The 17248-nt window shown below is 44.8% G+C and overlaps 1 protein-coding gene across 9 annotated transcripts in view; it reads right to left on the bottom strand.

Moving 5' to 3' along the window:
* DOCK9 (dedicator of cytokinesis 9) overlaps nucleotides 1-17248 on the bottom strand; it is a 1255128-nt gene that overhangs the window by 166160 nt on the left and 1071720 nt on the right. For 7 of the 9 annotated variants that reach the window (XM_086947866.1, XM_086947869.1, XM_086947867.1 and 4 more), the window contains exons 46-47: nucleotides 8095-8217; nucleotides 4759-4872 (exon numbers count right to left, since the gene is read on the bottom strand). In XM_086947866.1, coding sequence (XP_086803992.1) covers nucleotides 4759-4872; nucleotides 8095-8217 — 237 coding nt within the window. Of the gene's footprint in view, nucleotides 1-2; nucleotides 39-531; nucleotides 538-4758; nucleotides 4873-8094; nucleotides 8218-17248 lie in introns of all 9 variants that reach the window. The other 2 variants (XM_086947872.1, XM_086947871.1) reach the window with 2 other exon arrangements.

Genomic DNA, 17248 nt, shown 5'->3' with positions numbered 1-17248 from the left:
ACCTCCAGCTCTGTTTCACTGTCTGTAACCTGGTATTGCTAAGAAGTCATAAAAGACAACAGGACAGAATCAAATGAGGGTTACATTGCTGCACAGTGCATCACAGGCATCAATCGCCTCATCCCTTAGCTTATACAATTGAAACAACAGCATCTGCCCAATGGCGGCCACACAACTACAATAAATGAAAGTAAAACAGCTATGAATGTAAAGCTACCTAAATCCTTTCACAGTGTATTGCAGAGGATTTAGTTGCACTGTTAGATGAACTATGAAATTAACACATCACAGAGGATAACTCGAAAGCACAAGAAGGTCAGCCACACATTGTAGTACTGGAATAAAACACATGCAATACTGTGCACAGAAAACAAAAAACATTTGCAGACGGCACTAAGATATTTCAACAGATGTTTAGAGGTGACTGCGATGAAGTCAAGTACAGCATGTTTAAAAGCATACTAGCAAACTAAAAGACACAACGTAAAGACTGCCTTTAAATTGCCAGGACAGGTCTACTGCAGAACTTACCGCTGCCTTTAGAAAGAAACCAAAAAAGATAAAAAAAGAAAATTAAGGTATTCAGAGCAGCAGCGCTGTGAGTTTGATCATTGCACAAAATTCATCAACAGAAAGTTATACATTTAAAAAGGTTTTTGATATATTCGTCAATTCTCAGAAAATAAACCCATCAACTATATGGTGGCCTTAAAATGGTTTATTAAGTTAAAAGTTTAATGCAAACAAAGTAAGATAACTACACAATGCTTAACACTCTTATTGTAATTATGAAATCACAATCTTCAAATCTGACACTGTTAAAGTGCCACGGGTCAAATCAATCAATAAAATATGGAAAGATTACATTTTCAACTGCAAAATTATTCTGGGTGCAACTGCAGGTTGATGAAACTGGGACAGTGCTTAATTTGAGCAGGTGTGGGCCATCCGGCACTTATTTTTGGGGACCGATATTTATTTTTCCACATCAGACATTTAAAGAGAGCAAGCGAGAGAAAACACAAAAAACAGAAAGACGGAGGAAGAGAAAGACGTAAAAACTGTCAAAAAGGCAGAACGCCGGAACCTGAAAGAGTGAGCTAAAGAGGCAGGGAGTGTGTGCTGGTAGATTAAACAGGCAGCAGGTGGACTGAAGAGTACGCTTCCGTGGTATCAGGCGCTCTGACATTTAATATCGCCGGCCACAGGCCTCTAAGCAGAGCTTAGCACCAACACTTATTCTTTTACACATTAACCACTGTTTGGAGACACATCGTAGCTGCAACCATTAAAATAAAATTACACACAGTTGCTAAACTGTTAACTTGGATAACCATAACTTCTGTAACTGTGGCTCTGAGGAATAGCATGTGCTACTGCTGAAATCTATTGTTCTGAAATGAACCCAAGCATCAGACTGGGCTCAGAAAAATGTAAACAGTGTGTTGTGAACTATGCATCCTCCCTAGAGTTCCAGGCCCACGCTGCTCAGTCAGTGAGGGAGGTCATTGTATGGTTGGAATGTTGAGAGTATTTGTGTGCTTGGATGAGTGGAGAGCCGGGGTGAGAAGGGCTGAGCAGCAGGATGCTGCTCCTGGTGGGGCTGAGCCTGATTTACTTGTAACCTGATATAAATCTAATGAACCTACATCTTTTGTAACCGAGAAGACTACTTCCTTGATTGTAACACTGACGAAGGGAAGTGCGGTACTGCCACACACGGGTTCTAGAATCATAATCTTCATTTCAATTTGGGAGAGGGCCTGACAGTAATCCAGGCAATGTCACCTCTGACCAAAACCACTTAATACCACAGAACCCAGTCCCAGAAAGTGCAGCTTCTTTGGCAACAGGATCCATACATTCATACTCGGAACATCTATGAAGGGGTGAACCTGAGGCTGTCAGAACAAAATTCTTGGAATACAGTTCATGTGAATATAGCCAAGGTAACTACCCGACTACTTTTAGAGCAAGCCATCATCTGGCTTCTTTGCCAGGGATGTAGCTAAGAAAGCCGCCTGTCTTAAATGTATTTAACATCAGAAGTGACAGAGTACCTACACACACTCCTAGAGTCAAGATCATACATGCACTCTACGGTAAAAGGACGCAGAGGAGGCAACTGAAAATTTTGTATATTGAGGAAATCCGAAGACACAACTGGGACGAAGAATGGTTTTCCTCTTAAATTATCTTTTTTGCGACAAAAATATCTTTCAATGAGAAGCAGCACTTAGAGGTTGAATATGCAAGTTTAGTTTGTTATCAATTTTTAAGTGTGGCATCTTACATTTTCAGAATTGATCATTTTAAAAGACCTCATAACCATACTAAACTAAACATAAGGCATGAGAAAAAAACTCATTAGCATTACACTGCAGTAGTTTCATAATGTCAGCCAAATTACTTGAAAGTGCCAATATTCAGTGGTACTGATGCCAGATAAAAGTGAAGCTCAGAACACTGGGCGGAGTCGGATGTGTTATAAAGTCAACCCCTTGGGGGCCATCCCAAGCACAGAACTTTTCCTAAAAACCGTGACAAAGCTACACTGGTGATGGAGTGGCCTGCCGCAATGATGATATTTATAGCTTTTTCAAAGGCGGACAGACCCCGGTGTCATTCACTGGGTTCAGAGTGGGGCAGAAAATGGTTATACTCTGAGGCATACATCCAGCCTCCATGAGAAGGCTCAGTGACCGGTCAACCCTCTAGGTCAGTAGGTCCCGGTAGCACATCCTCCTACCCCAATGCACAGCATAGTTCTTTGGGAGGACTTTAATGTTTTGATCAACAAGGGCAAAGTGAATTCAAGGAGGTAGGACAAGTTGATAAAACAGTCCCATCCAAAATATTACTACCTTGGGAAGTTCCATGAGTGCAAGAGACAGCATTTCCAACTCTGAGCACTCACAAAGTGGGGAAACCATAACCTGATCGTTCTAGTTCAGTCAGTCCATACTGTGGTATTGCTTAACAGACTATTTAAGTGAATGTTTATAATGTTACTATTGTCTCTGTCTGAGTGCTGCTACTGTCATTTCCCTTTCAATCAAATTTGCACTTGCAATTGGTGCATGAGATGGTGTGGTTTATTATCTTACTGGAGACATATTTGTTCTTCAGAGACGACTGCAGATGAGAAGTTATTTTTACTGTAAACTCTTTTTTTTAGAGTTAAGGAGCATACACCCAGTTTCTGTATTCTGGTTCTCTCAGTTTGGAAAAACCTGCACTTTGCTTTTCCCAAGAATGGATGAGGCTGAATCCATGACCTACAAGTGTGGAAGGTGGCCCCCTACCATAAGCCGCAGCGAAGACTGGGCTGCAGTGGGCATAGTCAAGTGCAACGTGGTGAAAGGTTCTATCTTATTAAAGCATTATCTCTTTTTTGCAACCCTTAGCAAGCCTTGGTAAGGATGTTTATTGTCTTTAGGGCAGACTGCCGAGAGTAAATAGGGTCTTGCATTTCTAGGGTCAGATGCTTGGACTATCTGTTTTCTTACTTTGGTAAAAAGAATAGGGGGCAGATTTACAAGCCTCTTGCGCCACTTTTGCATCACTTTTCCCATGTTAAAAGTGACGCAAAAGTGGTGCAAGGGGCTTGTAAATCTGCCCCAAAGGGTCAAAACAAGGGCATTTATTATTTGTTGACACACACAGGGGCAAGTTGACTAATCAGTTGTTGCCCCTCTTGGATTACGTTTTGAACACTTTTACAACATACACCCAAGTACATTACATTTTTTTTTTGTATGTGCCTTTAGAGTAAGTCCAGGTTCGTGCAGGCTTGCTTGAGGTGGTGGAAAGTTCCTGCCAATTCTCACATAAAAGTTAAACTCTTTCTAGCCACCATGCTCAGAGAATGGCTATTTCCTTAAAATCCTCTACACAGCTTAGGGAACCACTTCTGAGAGGATGCGTCTCGCTCCCCTCTCTAGTCAATAGGCAGTGCCATATCACCAAAAAGGAGACCAATATAGCACCCTTTTCTATTACATCCGGGTATGCTGAAAAATCAGGGTTAGCTCGCTCTCTTGCACCACAGTTCAAAAACAGGGAAGGAGTAATTGCTTGGTCACGAAGTTCTCGATTGTGCAAATAAAGAGGAACAGTAATCTAACTTACATTAAGCTCTAAGTCAGGCAACAATAGTTTTGGTACTGGGCGGCCTGGGAGAGTTACAAGGGTTGTCACCATTATCAGTGAATAGTCATATGAACCTACATGTAGTGAAACATATTATTTAGCACTAGTTTGGCCCAAGGCATGAAAATATGGATATGCTTCCCAAGTGTCTAGAATAAACTCTACTTTACTGATATATTGGGGAAAAGGGTTGCAAAACACACACAAGATCAATTTTGAAACAGAAGTATAGTTAATAGGATGTCTCTAAATCAGACTGCAATTTAATGAGTTTTTATTATAGTTACTTAGTATATTTATAGAGCAGAGAACCTCTCTTGTGAAGAAGAGAGCTATACTGTCATTTGAAGATCATTTATAGTAGTATGGAAATGCCTAAAGTAGAGCAAGCGGTCCAGGTGATTACTAGGCCTTTTTACAATATCTCACAATGACAGAACATATTTTTTTTTAAACAAAATACCCATACAGTTTGGAATTAACAACAGACCCAGCGCCAAAACCTGCCAACTGGTTGTTTCTCAAATAAAGAACAAGCTATGTACATCTTGTTCTAATCAAGCATTGCATGCATTTGCAGAAAGAAAATATTTTAGAAATACTGACCTGGCCAAAGAAGGCTATTCTAAAATACGTGCCCAGCAGCCTCTTGCCAGTATGCATGACTTCAGTAACTTTGCTGTAGGCGCGATGAAGGGTGTCATAGAGGTGGGCCAACCTCTGTGGAAAGAAGAGACATTTAAAAGTCTTCGGAGGACCTTTGTGATGAAAAGAATCCCTAGTGTTTTCACCAATGTATGTATTTTCTAAGCCCTTAAGTGGCGGGTAACAAGAGTGAGTCTATAAAAAACAGACATAGGGTTCACCGGCACTTTCTTTTTTTGAAACAATTATTTTTGTATAAGAACACAACCAAAAACCATGTCAGCACACTATCACACAGGATACCACAACAATTCAGCATTTAAATCACCCGGTTCCACCCCTAATGCCCCCCTCACAGACAAAAGGTACACATCACAGGTAATCTTCAACCCATAAGGCATTTTTACTCCAGTCCCCAAAGTGTCATCAGTGAGGTCCCGATAACTTCCCCACATCCTCTTTATCTTCCATTTTTATGGGGGCATGTTCTGCCTTTATAAACCTTTAGCTCATCGACCCTGCACCAATCCATGTCGATTTGTCGCTCCTCTACACTTGATGGATCGCTTGCACCACAATTGCGAATAATTTTTACACAGAGCCACTGCAAACCCCAGGGTGGACAACAGTCTAAGGAATTTGCCGGGGCTTTCTTCCTCCCAGATTCTCAATAGGATCATCCTAACAGAGATCTGTTTGCATAGGTCGGCATGAGGTCGAAGACCCTCCTTGACCCCACCCAAAAGTCCTCTAGACTAGGACAGTCCCAGAGAGTATGGAGGGTTAACTAGCATTTAATATTTCCTTCAAATAGACACCAAACTGTGTGTACAAATTCAGATTATACATGCAAATACTATTTTATGAGTGTAAAGCCATAGTTGTTAGTCATAAAACTTGGTTTACAGCTGTAGGAAAGGATCTACTCACATACTGTTTGAAGAGAATAATTAATGTTCTTGGAGAAAAGACTGGACATTCCAGGTCAGTCTTGCTCTAAAAATTTGGGAACATACTCGTTTGTGGAAATTCACAAACATTTTCCTGGCTCGTTCCCACTGTGGGTGAAGTTAGCCACTCACTACTCTAGAGTGCAGGAGAAGATCCATTTCCAGGGTGGAAACAGGAATAGTACACACCCCCAAAAATCTGTACGGACTTCTCCACATGGAAAACAATTTTCTAAAGGGAAACAAATCACTTGCATTCATGCATGACATTTCCCCATGCGGAAATATGCAATATGTATATTTTTTCAGTGGTGCCTCTGAACGAGAATAATTAGGAATTCACAAAGGTTTCCCCCTTGTACTTCTGGAAACATGCAACTGTTACAGCTTGGAAACCACACACTTATAAATTCACAGAAAAATCTGATATTTCCTTCAAAGGTGGTAGGAAATCTATGGGAGTACCTTTCTGATCAAGCTCTGCACCACCACATCTCTCACGCTGCGTCTTGACATCTGTGACAGTCAAAAGAATAGGCGGAAAGTCTAGCACATAGAAGATTCTGTTTAAATCTTTTTTCTCCTATTGCAGAGCCTCCTTGTACACTAAGCGCATGGTAGCACATTTGTCTGCCAATCCCTTGTTTCTCACTTAAACATGGCATTATGGATGAAAGTGAATACTTTTTTGACACTTACTGTCCTGCATGCAGAGCTCTGCTAGTAAAATGTAGTAGAGTACGAAACACAAAAATATGCAAAGCACCTCAAGTCAATGAGCCAAGGATCAGCATACATTTCAGAATTTTAAGGATTGGGAAAAATCATCAGCAGTAAAGCAATATCTGTTTAAATGATAGATCTACATCGGAGTCACTCCTCTATCATGGTTGCTCTGATGGATCACCTACACAGCTGCAAATCTGCAAGTGTTAGTATAGCGAGAAGTACAATAGTACATACACATTTTTTTCTTCGAGCAATCCCTTCTGGTACGCATGCATGAAACATGGGTGAGTTCTATAGTATTCTCCACCTTCGAAACCCATTTACTCTTATTCTGCTTGGCAATACATTTATGTGGTTACATGATGGGAACAGACATGTAAAATGTACTAAGAAAGCACTGTCTGTGGGCATTGAAAGCAGTTCCTTTGGCAACACACCAACCCCCAAAACACTCGTTCACCATCCATATCTCTAAACCTCCGACTGCAGATCATCTACAGTACTTATGAATTTCTCCACTTACACTTAATTAGTTCTTTGTGGTGAGAAAAATATTTGTGATTTAATTTTGCAAATCCAACATTTTGTTCATTTAAGTGGCACTTAGTAGTGCAAAAGATTTCGAGTATAGCCCAAGGGTGCAGAGTATGCTGTACTGTCATATATAAATTAACACTGCAGCATTGTTTGTCTCAAATATTTGCAGGGGTGTTTCCAAGTGATCTTCAACAACCTTTTTAAAAAAAATTAAAACACTGGAAAGTTGAGAGCTCCATAGAAAACAATGTCTCTTACCTTCCACACAATACGGTGCTGACAGTATCCTTCTGGAATACGCATGAGCAAGATATGCTTACATTGACAGAGTGGTTAGAAAATACTGGCAACACTGAACACAGCTTCCTTAAAGTAACAGGAAACATACTGAACGTATGTCTGATGTCCAACTGGGAACCATCAGGCATGGACCACCGACCTAAACTAGAAATTCAAAAAGCCCAACATCGTAGTATACCGGTTCGGCACAGAGTACTCTAACATGGCCGTCGCATCTACTGAGCAGACAGACTAGAACTTTGTTGTTGAGGTCTTAGGGATTTCACTGTTGGAAAGCAAGAACACTTCAATCACAGTCAATTTTAACTCTAGTGAGAATGGAGGAAAAGGATTTGTATATATCTAGCTGTGTACCAAACGACCATTGGCTTTAAGAGATTATACAAAAAAAGGATTCATGCGAGAAGTAGTTTTAAACCTATTAGCTTCTGTTTCAATACAACAAACATCAGAATGGCACAAAACCATTCTTCCTCCTCTTGGCACACTGAAAAATATGTATTGATTATGTGTTTAAAGGTCATACTTCGTATATTCTAAAAATGCAGAAAATGTAAATGAAAACCTTGCTCACTCCCTGACATTCCCTAGATTTAGTTATTGTGCTATTGTATTGGCTTAGCCCTGTTATTTTCAAAATAGGCCTTTCCCGCTACAAATGCTAAGGGATTAAAAGTAGCTGAGAATCTTTAAACATTTCTCGCATGTGAAGATGATACCGGCCTGAGACATATAACGCTTAAGGCCCCAGTAAAAGTGAAGAAGGCCTCCAAATGCAAACCTCAAAATCTCTCCGCTTCTCATAGATGGGAATGATGAGCTTGTAGATGTCTGCAATGAGCTCATAGCGTTCGGCCTTCCAGAGTCCATCTGCACACTGCTCCAGCAACTCCATGAGCACATCCTGGGTGGGGGGAGAGATGGGCCATAAATCAAGTCACGCATCTAAACAAATACAGGTAAATACAGAAGTCTGACAAAATAAAACCAAACGTTCAACATCCGGAAAACAGTACCATGTCTCTATCACCTTTTATACATGTTGCTTGCGCGTCTGTGTCAATACTCACAGGGACCAGATCAATAAAAGAACTTTAGGGTAAATGAGTTCCAGTGAGAGTCATTCTAAGAAGAACAATCAATGTGGATATCCAGAAAATCTGCCAAGGATCCAGCCTCTATATTCGACAATTCTATCCAAGGTATGTCAATGATACAATGCAAGAGGCTCCAGGCTGACGACTATATGTAAACAAGATACAAATTCTCCAACAATGACTGTAACTCAATACACCCACATAAAAAGGGAAGTAAAGCTGCTTTTGTTGAGGGGGAAACACATCTTTATTTCACATTTGTATTGATACTTCGTCTTTGAATAGTAGCATTCTCTAATTTGGATTCTGGATTCACTGGTATTTTTTCCAAATAATTTATGGTAGAGGAAAGGAAATCATTTGCTACAAAATGTAATCTGTCATGGATGCTTGACCTGTAATGGCGGAACCGAACTGGTACAAGGGAACCCAATTCAGCCATGATACGCACCAAGGCATGCTTCTTGTAGGCCCACAACAGTCACGTTTCAGTCACCTTAATGCTGACATGCCTATTCCACTGCTATTGCTGTATTGGAGCCGTCACATAAGTTTAACCTCAATCGATTCCTGGAACAGGTGTTGCTTTTTTTTTAGTACTTTGATGCAAATCCAGCTCTGCCAAAGGGGCCTTTTCCCTAATCTCTCGCGTCCACGGCTGTTCCGTTCCTGGCACCCACACACACCTCTGTCACTGCATCCTAACCTTGATCAACTGTTGTATAATGCTTTTATAAACTTCATATTTAAATCATGGCAAATACTCTTCTAGACAAAACATTAAAACTAGTACTGTGTCTTCCTTTAATCACATTTCCTACTACAGAGAGAATACCAAAGAGCGCAATAATGAAAATCACTGTGCACATACGGAGCTATAAACAAGACCAGGAAAAGGCAATAGTTCTGGCATTAACAGACGAACACAGTCATGCACAAACGTGCACAGGCTTTTTGTTCTATGGTTCCTATGTCTTTGCTCTATGGTTCCTATGTCTTTGCTGTTTTTATTCCCCAAGCTAGCAGCGCAATTCAGCACTGCAAGCTTGTGAAATAAAACCACGCAATAGCATATTAAAGCTAGATTTATGGCATTCAGTGTGCACTCTACAATGTTGAACCTCCTACAGCTAAAGTGGACACACTATTTATATGTAGTGCGCCTGCTGCAGTGAGGAGAGTGCTCGCTTAACCCCTTGCCTGCTGATGACGGAACCGCTCCGTCATCAGCTGCGGTGGCGCTGTGCTGATGACGGAGCGGTTCCGACATGGCCCGCTCGGAGCGCCTGCGCGGCGTGAATTCCGCGCCTGCGCTGAGCGTTCCATTGAGCGGGGCGGGCCATGACGGAACCGCTCAGTCATAAGCACAGTGCAACCGACGCTGGTGACGGACCGGTTCCGTCACCAGCATGCGGCCGCCGCGCGGCCGCCCCGCCCCCTTCGCACTGCGGCGGAATAGCCGCCGCAGTGAAGGGGTTAAAAGAAAGTGCCTTCAATATGTGTGGGCACTGTTACAGCACAGAACGGCTAGGGCGGTTTATCCACTCATTCCTTCATTCATCAATGCAGACTAAACTCACTCTTCTACTTACTAGAGATGCCCTCATTCAGCCAATCAGTTACTCGTATATTAACTCATTCCTACACTGATCTATCGTCCCAATCAAACAACCACTCATGACAGCCAGTCAGTGATGCACTTCCACTACTCCAAAAGCAAATCTCATTAGCGTTGGCAATGTTTATTTTATTATGGGCGGCGGGAGGGCAGGAGATGCCTCTATTCCCACACGTCATTTCCCCATGTGCAGCTCCACATACTGGAAACCCAGGATAGTAGAAATATATCTGAGTGGACAGGATTTTTTTCAATTGGATACAGGAATGACGCAGCCAGAAGGACTAATGTTCACTTGCGCTTTAGAAACATGTTTCTCTGTTGCCCCAGACCCCACGAAGTGCTGAGTAGCCGAGGTGCACCCAGGGACCCTAGCTCAACTCTTTATTCTTAGCGGTCCACCATACTACAGGCTACACGGTGACATGGCAGGCGGCGGGTCTCGGGTATGGAGTGGTGGAAGGCAGAACCTCTGTAAGAGCTGTAGCTGTAACTAGTGAGCTGTACAATTCACATACACTTTGATCGGGGCAGTTTCACAAGGATTATAGAAAGACAGAAACCGTGTTTCAGATTGTCTTTGCCCTCTCCTAAACCTATAGTGTCTAAGATTCTGGTGTCTTCACCCCAGCAAACCCCAGCTGTGCTCACACTAGTGTTGGTGCTCACTTTACCCTGTATTATGCTCTATGTGGGAATGCATGGCAGCCAGAGAGGAGACCTGGTTACAGGAGAGCGATACGGCTGTTATCAACTTGGCCTTCCCGCCCAAGTACTCGGTTTACACTCTTAACCGAGCCTCTAGAGGAGGGGGAATAGCGCTTGCGGTCAAGTCCTGCTACCCGTGCGACTGGCAAGGGCAAAAAATCACTGGCTGTGAAAGCGCGCTGTTTAAGATTTCAGTTACGCCCAATTTTGCTTTCTCGGGCCTTTTGATTTATCGTCCCCCTGGTAGCGATGTGGCTTTCAGGGAGGCCCTCCCAGATGCTATCAGCACGTTGGCAACAGGCTGCTCCAATTTTTCCATTCTTGGCGACTTAAACCTCCACTACGACAACCTGTCTATACCTGCGGTATACAGCTCTGTTGCCGATCTCGAGGCTCTCCAGCTAGCTCAGTTGGTGTTGCAGCCCACCCATGTAGGTGGTCATACCTTAGACCCTTTCTTCACTAATCTAGCAGAAGCCAGTATCTCCACTCCCACTCCTCTGGCCTGGACTGACCACTATTTGGTGCGTATCCAGTGACCACTGTATGAGCCGCACCGCAAATCCACGGTTCGCTCTATCCCTAGACGGCGTTGGAATAAATTAAAACTTGATGATTTTTTCCATCTTCTGTCCACTGACCCGCTGGGCCCAGTTGAAACCGTGGATGTGGGCTACGACCGCTTCTGTGAGTGGGTTACTAGGGCCCTTGACTCCCTTATTCCGATAGTTTTGTGTAAATGTGGGTCAAGGGACCAGAGTCCTTGGTACGATGATTCGCTGCGGGTGCTCAAAAGCACCTGTAGGCGTGCTGAGCGGGATTGGCGCAAAACTTATGACAGCGATAAAAAAGTTTTGTATCTGGCCGCTGTAAAACTTTACCACCGAGCAGTTTGCAGAACCCGCACGGCTTATTACGCCCTGCAATTTCGTACCAGTACTAACCCCTCCAAAACTATTTTTAAGGCCCTGAAAGACCTTATAGCTAAAAAGGTGGTTGCGATTCATCAGGGTTCCATTTCACACTGTGAAACTTTGGCGGCTTTCTTTTTGGAAAAGGTTCATGCCATCTATAGAGCCTTTCCCACGGTCGTACCCTCTGTCGGTTGTTGTTATTGTTATTGTTATTTTTGATTTGTAACGCGCCCAATCACCTGCAGGTCTCTAGGCGCTCGGGAATCGATGGTAAGAACAATAACTTAGCAATCACAGAAGAGGCATCCACTAGCCTATATAGCACTCATGGACCTTCTAAACAGCAATGTTTTTAGCACCTTTCTAAAGCGTAGGAGATTCTCTTCCCTGCGCAGCGACTCAGGTAGTGTGTTCCATAGCTGAGGAACGAACACAGAGAAGGCTCTCCCTCCCTTGGTTACAAGTTTGTACCGGGGACAGACCAATAATTGAGAATCTGAAGATCTAAGAGTTCTCATTGGACTGTACACCACCAAGCGATCTTTGATGTAGGCGGGTGCCAGACCGTAGATTGCCTTATGAGCTATGCACAGATTCTTAAATTCCACTCGCTCTTTGATAGGGAGCCAGTGCAAGCTCTGTAACAGGGGAGATGCTTTGGATCGTCTTGGTAGCCTAAAGATGAGACGTGCAGCATCGTTCATGACAACCTGTAACCTATTTGTCAGGGTTTTCGGCAGGCCGAGGTAGAGGGCATTTCCGTAATCTATCCTCGAGATCACGGTGGCTGCGACGATTGAGCGCATCATGGATTGGGAGAGAACGGGGACTAGCTTCCGTAGCTGCTGGATGATGTTGGTGCAGCTTCCCACCACAGAAGAGATCTGACTGACCATTGATAGATCGCAATCCAGTTTGATCCCCAGGCTCTTTACATTCAGGCTAGATTTTGGAGCCGGGCCTAACTCCGCGGGCCAATAGAGGTCACACCATGGTGAGGTGGCAGATGGAATCACCAATACCTCGGTCTTGTCTGGGTTGATTTTCAAAAGATTTTCCGTCATCCATTGGACCGTGTACCTCAAGATGTTCTGGGTTTGGAGTTGTGCGGCACTTGCGTTATCGACACTCAGCAACAGCTGCGTGTCGTCCGCATAGTTAAGTACTGTACAGCCCATGCACGCCAAAGAAGCAATCAGAGGTTGCAGGTAGAGATTAAATAGAAGTGGGGACAGGGCCGCGCCCTGAGACACCCCACATTCTAGCGTCCCCACCTCGGAGATTTCGTCCCCAAGTTGTATCCTTTGGGTCCTTCCCAAGAGGAAGGATTGCAACCATCTGAGGGCCAGGCCTTTGATGCCGAAAAAACTCACTCTCTCCAGAAGCAGAGCATGGCTGACGGTATCGAACGCCGCTGAAAGGTCTAACAAAATCAGGGCGCTCGGTTTCTTACCGTCAGCCAGGCCTCTCAATTCATCCAGCACCGAGAGCATCACCAACTCGGTGCTGTGATGAGCTCGGAACCCTGCCTGTCGTTCATGAAGTAGGTGGTGAGACTCCAGGTACATGGACAAGGATTTTAATACATGTTGTTCCAGTATTTTTGAGAGGAATGGCAACTGAGAGATAGGCCTGTAGTTCTTTAGCACAGCGGGGTCTGCGCCTGGTTTCTTCAGCAGGGGTCTTACACGTGCTTCCTTAAGTTCAGCTGGTATATGCCCTGTCTCCAAAGATCTATTTAGGAGGGAGATAATACGTTCCTCCAATAAGGGACGGGCTACCTGAAAGACTCTGGGTGGACACGGGTCCGCTGGAGATCCGGGTTTGATTCTACCCATCAGCTGCTCCAGACTCAGTGTGTCAATCTCTGGAAACAGTGCGATAGTGCAGTCAACCGGTTTATAAGGGGCTGTAGGCATAGCCATCCCATTTGCCATGCCACTTTTTATCTCCTGGATAGTGGTTCTCACTTTCTCCAAGAAGTATCCCTGAAAGGCATTGCAATTTATGGGAGACTGAGAACTATCGGGTTTTTTACTCAGCTCCGACAGGATCTTAAAGGTCTCTTTCTGGACATTAGCTGCCTTACTTAGGCGGGACTCATAGTATTCGGCTTTAGCTAGAGCAATAGACTTTTTGTATAAGTTAAGAGAGGTTCGGTAGAGGTTCCTAGCTGAGTCCTGTTTAGTTTTCCTCCATCCTCTTTCCAACGCTCTAAGCTTCCTTTTTTGGTCCCTCAATGATGGCGTAAACCATGGAGCCCCTTTACCGGGTCCTTTTATTAGCTTCGTTCTTCTAGGTGCTATCTGGTCAATAGCTAGAATCAGGCTCCGCGTTAAATCCGCGTATTCCCGGTCCAGACTATGACCTGGGCTCGGAGACCGATCCCTTGGCAAGAGCACCTTGGTCAGGGTTATCAAATCAACCTCTGCCCATTTACGGATTCTCCTGACTTCCGGTGGCAAGTTATTTATTTGGCCGTTAATGTGTACCTCACAGGATACTAGATGATGGTCAGACCATATACATGGGGCAACATCTTTAAGGGCCACATTTGGGTCTGTGGTCCACACCAGGTCAAGAACATGACATTTAATGTGTGTGGGAGCCTTCACAAGTTGTTTGAAACTTAGAGCTGACATCATGGTGTCCAATTGGCGCATAGACAGGTCCCATTGGGGCTTATCCCAATGTAAGGTAGACCTCTTAAGCCCCTAACTCTGGATGCTTTACATTCTTTCCCAAGTTTAACACCGGAAAGCTTCGGTAAACTGGTCCAGCAGGTCAAGTCAGGGTCTCCGGCTGACCCTCTACGGCCAGCTCTGTTCAGAGACCTAACATCTTACGGTCTCTCGCCGGTCTGCTCTTTGATCAACACCTTATTAGCATCCGGCGTGGTTCCAGTGAAGTGGAAACAGGCGGTAGTCATGCCCATCCTCAAGAAACCAACTTTGGATGCTGGTAAACCCGAGAACTACCGCCCAATCTCACTTCTCCCTTGGCCTGCCAAAGTTGCGGAGGAGCATGTCAACTCTGTCCTCTCGGACCATCTTCTACAGGCTAACATGATTCCGTGCAGGGCATAGCACGGAGAGAGCTCTACTCTATATGGTGGAGCATTTGCGCTCCGTGCTCGATGCGGGTCAAACGGCGGCGCTGGTGCTATTAGATCTGAGCGCCGCCTTTGACACCGTGTCCCACCCGATCCTTCTGCTACGCCTGGAGGAAGCTGGCGTTACCGGCCCTGCACTCCAGTGGTTCCGTTCTTTCCTTGCCAACCGTTCTATTTGCGTGGCCGTCCCGCCCCATCAGTCCAAATTCCATCCTCTGGATCTGGGGGTCCCCCAGGGCTCCTCGCTGAGTCCCACGTTATTCAACCTATACGTGAGACCGCTGGCTGAGGTTGTCAGGCATTGGGGTATGACCATGGTGTCATATGCCGACAACACTCAGTTAGCGGTTACGATCAGCGGGGATGCGGATGTGGATGCCCCTAGATTCCAGAATGGACTTTGGGCGGTCACCAGCTGGATGACCTCCAACTGTCTCCAGCTGAACGCAAGTAAGACGGAAATTATGATCTTTGGCAAGCATACGGAACTCTGGGGAGACAGGTGGTGGCCGTCGGATTTGGGTCCTACGCCAACTCCGGTCGCCGAGTTAAAAAACCTGGGGTGTGGCTCGACCCAACTCTCACCTTTAACTGCCATACTAAGCGCACGGTGGCCTGCTGCTTTGGCATCTTGCGTGGATTACCGCCCGTATTAAAATTCTTTGATGCTACCACCAGGCATCTTGTGATTCAGGCAACAGTGATTTCTCGGCTCGATTATGCCAGCTCCCTTTTAGTGGGATTAAATCAGGCCGAAATCACCCGCCTGCAGCGTGTACAGAATGCAGCGGCGAGAGCTGTTGTGGGCCTACCTATATTCTGTCCTACAACTAATACCTTGCGCACGCTGCATTGGCTACCGATTGCGCGAAGGATCCAGTTCAAGGTCCTCTGTGCAGCCTACAAGATCCTCAAGGGATCCCCTGCCTTGATTCTTTCCAACCTTTTGTCCCGCTATGTCCCGGGCCGTGCCTTAAGATCCTCGGACCTAGAACTTGCTGTCATCCCCCGTTTCAAGTGCTCCCGGGCTGGCGGCCGTTCATTTCAAGTACGCGCCGCAGTGTTGTGGAATTCCCTTCCCCTTGAGATTCGTGCCCTCAGGGATTTGCTCTCTTTTCGTCGAGCTGTAAAAACTTTCTTGTTTCCTTAGTTCCTTTCTTTTGCTCCGTTCTGTCCTGTTGTGTTGCTACCTTGTCGGGCGCCAGGACGCTCCTTCGCTGGAGCATCTGTGCGCGTAATAAATGAGTTTAACATAACATAACACTTTACCCTGTATTATGCTCTATGTGGGAATGCATGGCAGCCAGAGAGGATCACCCTACTCACTTCATGTTGCTGTGCCATAAAACATTTGTAATTCTGGAAGATTTTAACTGAAGGTGGGTCATGGGAGCTCCCAAAAGTAAAGGAAGTGAAGCAAGCATGGCTGGCAAATTAGAATGCAGCAAACAAGAGTTACAATGAAGCCAAGAAATCTAAAGCAACGGGTGGCCTGCAAGCTTCTAGTTGTATACAATATCTCTCGCAAGCGAGAGTGCATGCAACCCATGCGCTGTCGCCAGTGGCTGCTCCTCCACTAAGGCGGAGGAGCGCCGCCCCACTGCTCTTTGAGCAGAGGAAAAAGGAAAAATAAAAGGATAATAACACTATGTTAATATCATTTTATTTTTACGCTGTTAGGCAGGTTTACAGAGTGGGGTTGTTGTCACAGCCAGCAGGGGAGGAGTAGTTGGGGCACTTAAGTGCACATGATGGTGTTGTCGACTGTCTTGCGCTGGCCAAACAGTCATTCACACTTTGCATGTTCTCTGAATTACAGCCAGGCTGGAGAACATGCACAGGCTCAGAGTCCCTGTCTGAGAGCTGAACCACGCCACTCAGACCAATCACGATGCTGCTGTCATGGCGACAGCAGAGTCGTGATCATCTTAGAGAGGAGCCTGGGTGTGCTGCCTTCTTACGGTAGGAACAGAAGAGGACGGAGGCGAGGCGGTGGCCAGAAGCAAGGTAAGTAACTTTTAATGTATTTTTCTATCCCCCCCCGCACTACTTGGCTATCGCAGACGAGACCTAAAAAACTGATCAGTTTGAGGATGACATGATTTCCACCAATTTGTAATTTGACAAGGAGCAGAACTGAAACAGCAACCTGCAAAAAACTTCCAAGGTGTCTCAAAGTGACCGAGAACTCTTTTTCAATCTTAACTCTCAGTCTGGGGCATTCAGAAAACCCCCAAGAAAGCACAGAAACACAGACAAAAAACAAAAAAAAATTGTTCAGCTTTGCTTGAATGACCACACCAACCTCCTATTGACTCCAGTCTCTTATCCACATTAAATATTTCATGCTTTAACATTCTGACGTATATTCTCTGGATCGTTTCTTTCTTAGTTTACATTAATGTGCATTAATAACTTATGGTACAAAATCATAAACTAAAGGAATCACAGAGGCGCCCTTGAGACCTTTGCCCCAATCACTTCCA

The sequence above is a fragment of the Lissotriton vulgaris genome, assembly GCF_964263255.1.
Source record: "Lissotriton vulgaris chromosome 8 unlocalized genomic scaffold, aLisVul1.2 SUPER_8_unloc_1, whole genome shotgun sequence".
Classification (NCBI taxonomy): domain Eukaryota; kingdom Metazoa; phylum Chordata; class Amphibia; order Caudata; family Salamandridae; genus Lissotriton; species Lissotriton vulgaris.
Note: the sequence above shows the minus strand (reverse complement) of the source record. Positions and strands in the feature narration are given on the sequence as shown.